The following is a 6,114-nucleotide window of genomic DNA, read 5'->3' as shown; positions in this document are numbered from 1 at the left end:
TGTTGAAACATGAGGGACAGAATAGGCTAAACTTTGGCTTATTCCGTGTGATTTTTTTTTTTTTTTTTTTTGGTGAGAGCATACAAATTTGTTAATCTCTGAGCAATGGGATTTTTCAAGTGAGTAAAATGTTTCATAATTGTGTGATGCAGATAACTTCTTTTCATGGTTCTTCAGAAAACTTCCAGCACTGCGGAAAAGGCTTTGACAAAACTTTGCTGGCTTTTTATTTTTACTTTTTCTGAATTAGGTCCTAGTGTTAAGGTTATCCCCTGAAATGATCCTTCCCGAACATTCATCCACATTAAGATTTGGGACTACAGCATTTTCACCTTCAGATCATCCTTTCTTTCCTCAAAGTAAACTAAATTTTTCGAAAAATGCCATTAACTTCATCTGAATGTTATAGTGACATCTGGGATTGAAGATGTAATTAGAGGGTGGAGGGAAAATTCTTCCTTGTTGGACTAGCAGTAACAGCAGGGTACAGCTGTTACAAACTTCTCAGTGCTTTGGCTAGAACTGGCGTAGAACTGCTGGCCACTTGGCGCAGATGACCAGAAAGAAGAGCTCCTACCTGGAAGCCTCTAAAATCTACTTAAAGTCTGCAATAATAAGCAGTTGCTTTCTGTTGTGTATGACTGAAGCTCCTCAGTTATCAACAGGGTACTGTTTTACAGTCTGCAACCTTGGAAGAGGGGTATTGCTCCCCATGGAGCAGCAGATTGGAACTGAAAGGAGAGGATGTGCAGTGAAAGCACCATTTCAAGGGAGTGAAGGTTTTTATACTTGCTTTAAATGTAATAAATAGACGTCCTAGTGAACCTTGAGTGACAAGGCTTACTTCCCGTGGCAGATTTCAGGACATGCAGGGTTTTACATAAAAAGCTTTGGGCTGAAAAGGACCTTTAGAGGTCATCTAATCCAACGCCTCTGCAGTGAGCAGGGACATCTTCCACTAGATCAGGTTGCCCAGAGCCCTGTCCAAACTGACCTGGGACGTTTCCAGGGATGGGGCATCTACCACCTCTCTGGGCAACCTGTGCCAGTGTTTTACCACCCACATTGTAAATAATTTCTTCCTTATCTCTAGTCTGAACCTCCCCTCTTTTAGTTTAAAACCATCACCCCTTGTCCTGTTGCAACAGGCCCTGCTAAAAAGACTGTCCCCATCTTTCTTATTAGCCCCTTTTATGTACTGAAAGGCTGCAGTAAGGTCTCTCCCTGGAGCTTTCTCTTCTTCAGGCTGAACAACCCCAAGCCTCTCAGCCTTTCTTCATAGCCGGGGTGCTCCATCCATCTGATCAGTTTTGTGGCTCCAACAGCTTCGTGTCCTTCTTGAGCTGAGGACTCCAGAGCTGGACACGCTACTCCAGGTGAGGTCTCACCAGAGTAGAGTAGAGTGGCAGCATGGCCTCCCTCAACCTGCTGGCCATGCTCCTTTTGATGCAGCCTGGAACATGGTTTGCTTTCTGGGCTGTGAACGCATCGTTGCTAACCCGTGTCCAGCCTTTTATCCACTAGTACCCCCAAGTCCTCTGCAGGGATGTTCTCAATCACATCATCCCTCAGCCTCTATTGATACCAAGATTACCTCAACCCAGGTGCAGGACCTTGCACTTGGCCTTGTTGAACATCATGAAGCTCACATGGTCCCACTTCTCCAGCTTGTCCAGGTCCCTGTGGATGGCTTTCCACGTCTCAGGTGTGTGAACTGCACCACTCAGCTTGGCGTCATGTGCAAACTTGCAGAGGATGCATTCGATCCTCCCATCTACGTCATTGATGAAGATATTAAACTGTACCGGTTCCAGCATGGACCCATGAGGGACACTTGTCACTGATCCCCATCTGGACATTGAGATGTTGACCACTACCGTCTAGACCATCCAAGTAATTCCTTATCCACCAAACAGTCCACAGCATGTTGTGGAGACCGTGTCAAACAGAAGTCCAGATATGGTCATGCTCCACATGGAGCACAAATGTGGCTCTAGGACTTACAGATCTGTGTTTAAAACACCAATTTTTTCTGTGGTTGGAAGTTGTGGAAGGAATCTTTAGTAAGGTCACTTGGGAGAATCACAGTCCTGAATAGCACAAGAACACTACCAGGAAGACTTTACCCATGGCATGTAAAGTTGAAGGAGCTTAGTTTAAAACTGTTGTCCTTAAGAGATTGAAGCTTCCCAACTTGATATTGTTTAAATTGGGTGCTTTGTGCAGTGGCTGCTCGTGTTCTATTTTTGTACTGCAGGGTGAAACCGTAGTAATTCTGTGTGGTTTTGCTTCCTCAGAAATGGATTATAGTTGCTGTCTGTACTGTCTCAAATGTTATTTTCTGACTTTCTTTTGATTACGCAGTTGTATGCATTGCAGATTTTTCATTTAAATCTGAAAATAATTAGGTGGAACAGAGACCTGAAACAATGCCATGAAAGCTTGAATAGCAGAGTTACAATTTTCTTCTTGGATGTGTGTTTTCTAATAGAAACTGCTTCTTTCTTCACTATCACCGTGTTAAGTGAAGTTACCTGCATTTGTAAAGGATTCTCTGAGTTTTTTCTTTTAATTCTTACATCCTGGAAGGATCCTCTGTCTTTTGGGGCTGTTCTAATTGTATTACAATTCTTTAAAACTCTGAGTCATCTCTTTATAGCATGCGGTAGTCATTAGTCTGCAGTACAGGGTTCTCCATCATTTTCTGTTTTATGTTTGTGGCCTGTACTGGAAGGAAATGAAAGTATGTGCGTCTGCTCTGTAGAAGTGGTTTGCTACTGCTATACAGGTCCTCTTTAAAAGCACTCAAGTAATCTTAGAACATTAGTTGTAATTCTGTTAATTTTTGCTGCTGAATATGTATTTAGTGAAAGGAATGAATTTCAGCTTTAATTCAAATATCATGACAGCATTAGGGCTGTAATAGGATTTCATTCTTTCCTTCAATTTCAACCAAGCAGAAAGTTTGAGAAATTAAAACTTTGGGCTGAAGACCATTTTCTTCAATGAATGTTATTAGCTACAAAGTTCACGTTGTCTCAATTCCTACCCACTACATCAGTACTTAGATTTAGAGATCTGGGTCACTTACAGTGTTTCATCCTTTGGGGCTTTTCTTTTTCTTTGAAGGTCACCTTTATTACCAGTCTGTTCTTCCTGTTGTCACTCCTGTTCTTCCACCTTTGGCCTTAACCCCCTGCTAGGGAAGAAATTCCCTGCAGAGGGAAAGGTTTTTGAAGTCAGAGCTCACAACTGCTTTTACTTCTACGTTTTTCTTGCAGTTCTTTGGTGTGCTCTGATTTCTGAGCTGGTGCTTGTTATCTTTTCAAGGCAGTATCTATCAAACCATTTGTAATCTCTAGAATGCTATTTATTATTTTTTTTATCGAGTGGGTGAAGCATTTCAGAGCTTCAAGGGAGAAGCAAGAATGAAGAATTCTTGCCCTGCTGGTCATTTACCAGTAGCCAAAACCTGGGCAAGCATGAAGTCAGGAATGATTCATGCAGTCTTACTTTGGATAAAATGATTATTAACAAGAGACATGAGACCTAAGCTGCTAAAGTGAAGATTGCAATGCTATCTTTTTGGAAGCAGTCTCTAGAAAATTCACTTGTTTATGCTAATATTTAGAAATGTAAGCCTGGAATCAGGGTTGCATGAGATTGATTTTTTTTTTTTGTTTGTTTGTTTGTTTTTTTTGTTTTTTACTGCCCTTGAAAGAAAACAGCTTTTCCTTGCATCTGTCTTTTCTAATGTGCTAGTAAATCAAAATACTTGCTTTGAAACTTCATCCTGAATGGTACTGAACATTTGCAGCTTCTTTTCTAAAAAGAATATTTTAACTACTTTTGAAATTCGTGATTCTAAACACAGGGATTCCCTGATAATGCTGAGCAGTTGCCACAGCATGGCAGGGAGGAAAGAAATCCTGAGGAGAGCAAGAGAAGGCAGAAAACATCTAAGTTTGATCGGCCTGTCTGAAGTGTACAATTCATGTGAAAGTTTTAAATGCTGAATGTTTTGGCCTTATTTTGAAATTAAATACCACTTTATTCCTGAAATCTTACAATACTGTCAGTGCTTGATGTGAAAATAAAATTAAACTTCTTACCTATTCAGCAGCAACACTCTAGATAGTAGCCTTGTTAGCAGTTTCCACACACTGTGCTGGTGTGGGACAGCTTGTTTCTTTTGTCCTGATTTTGGGAAAAGGGGCACTGCGGAATAACAGCCTCAAATGGATTTAATTTAGCTTGTCATGCTTTAATTAACATTGTTAATCAGATCTCTTAAAATCGCTGACTGTAACAGTTGCCCATCTGAGTTTCACTTCAGTGACAAGGAAATGGTTCTGTTATACAGAAGTATAATGTGACGTTTTTCCTAGGAAATCTTTTGAAATAGCTTACCAACAATATAGTCCAAAAGTTTTAAATGAGTTCCTTACACCTTAAAAAACTCTTTACATCTTAAAGAATCTTTTATGAACAAATGTTTGTTTGTATGAACCAGAGATCTTTTGGATTGATTGAAAATTTGGATTATATCCTGCCAGTCTTTTTTTTTTGATTTGAGCATGTTGAACATGGCCTGACTGTTCTGGTGGCAGTGTATTAGTCTGTTTTGAGTGATAGTGTCAACAGTCTGATCTTTTAGCAAATAGAACCAGGTATCTGACTTTTTGTCCCTCAGCACTTCAACTCTTAAATATTTAAGGAAATCTTTCTGCTCCTATAACAGAGAAAGGAAAAAAAAATCCCCCAAACCTTCAGTGCTTCTGCTCTGATTTTTGTTGAAGAAAAGCATTCATGCTTTTTGCAGATGGGAGTAACACTTCTACCCTTCGGGGTAGCATAACTCCATGATGGTAATACTGAAAAAGGAAAACCTAGGTTTTTAATTAATAACTTTATTTATTCCACGTGCCTTTTTAAAAGGGCTATGACATACATAACCAATTTAGAACATCTGTGGGTAGCTGTAGATGAAATAACCAGAGAAACAGTGATACAAATAATGATAAAGCAAGCTGTGACAGATGTATGGCTTCTTTATAATAGAGATAACTTCGAGATTTCCTTTCAGTGGTTTCATTATGATGTATGCAATGCTGTGTGCTAAGGGGAGTATTCTAACACTTACTTTGTTTTCAGAGCTGTTGATAGGCAGAATTTCTTGGAGACAGAGCTGAAGACAGTACAGGCCTCACACAAGGATCTGGAGAGCTTCCTCAAGTGGCTTCAAGAGGCAGAGACGACAGTTAATGTTCTAACAGATGCATCCCAGCGTGAGAACACTGCTCAGGACAGAGCCTGCATAAGGGAGCTCAGAAGGCAGATGCAGGTGAGAAACTAAAGAATACTGCTGTTGTTCATGCCTTTTCTCAATAGCAAATGTTATGAAGGAAAGCTGTCTGCTGGAGTGGGGAAACCTGCAGCCTGTTGGAAGGTGTATAAAAACCAGTATTTTAGAAGTCAGGTGTGTGAAGGAAGCAGATTTTTCCTGGGGTTAGAAATAGAGATTTTGTGGACATCTGTGGCACTGAGGGCTCTTAAATGTCCTTGGAGGATGACCGTATTCAGGAAGTACATTAAACATTGGAGGGTGGCTGTTTTCGGGAAGTATTTACTTGATTAAACCAAGTAATGTTGTGTGATTGTGCAACCAAACAGCTTAATCTACTTTCCTCCAAATAAAGCCCTCTTGGGCTGTCTCCTGTCCCTGCCTGCCGCCTTCCTTCTCCTGCTTTTCCAGCAATCCAAGAACTTGTCGAGCTTGGATCACCTCTTCTCTCCCTCCTACTGCCCCACAGCTCCCCAGCTGGCCTTCCTGTACAGGCCACGTGCTTGAAACCTGAGAAATAACTGAGGAGACTGACACCACCGACAGTCGTTTTTAGTATATGGACAGCCTAGCTTCTCTGAAATGTAGAAGGGAGATCCCTTCTCCCAAAGAAACACAGGCTAGATGAGTACCACATCGTCTGGCTGTTCCTACCTTTGTGTGTTCCATACATACGCAAAGGGAGAGAGGGAGGCTGCGTGCAGACTGCGTTAAGGGTACAGTGTATTGAGGAAAAACAGGAAGAAAGGGTGTGGAGACCTGACAGCTAT

At 41.1% G+C, this 6,114-nt stretch overlaps 1 protein-coding gene across 1 annotated transcript in view; it reads left to right on the top strand.

The window, feature by feature from the left end:
• The window catches only part of LOC104496470 (utrophin-like), a gene marked incomplete at both ends in the record, with an annotated part of 28,906 nt that extends 23,562 nt beyond the window's left edge, over positions 1–5,344 (top strand). Inside the window, one exon of the mRNA XM_010139595.1 lies at positions 5,155–5,344. Within this exon, the coding sequence (XP_010137897.1) occupies positions 5,155–5,344 (190 nt within the window). The remainder of the gene's footprint in view (positions 1–5,154) is intronic.
• Between the last annotated feature and the right edge of the window lie 770 nt (positions 5,345–6,114).

This window comes from Buceros rhinoceros, unplaced genomic scaffold (assembly GCF_000710305.1).
Source record: "Buceros rhinoceros silvestris isolate BGI_N320 unplaced genomic scaffold, ASM71030v1 scaffold1407, whole genome shotgun sequence".
NCBI lineage: Eukaryota > Metazoa > Chordata > Aves > Bucerotiformes > Bucerotidae > Buceros > Buceros rhinoceros.
The sequence above is the reverse complement of the archived record's forward strand: the minus strand, read 5'-3'. Positions and strand labels throughout refer to the sequence as shown.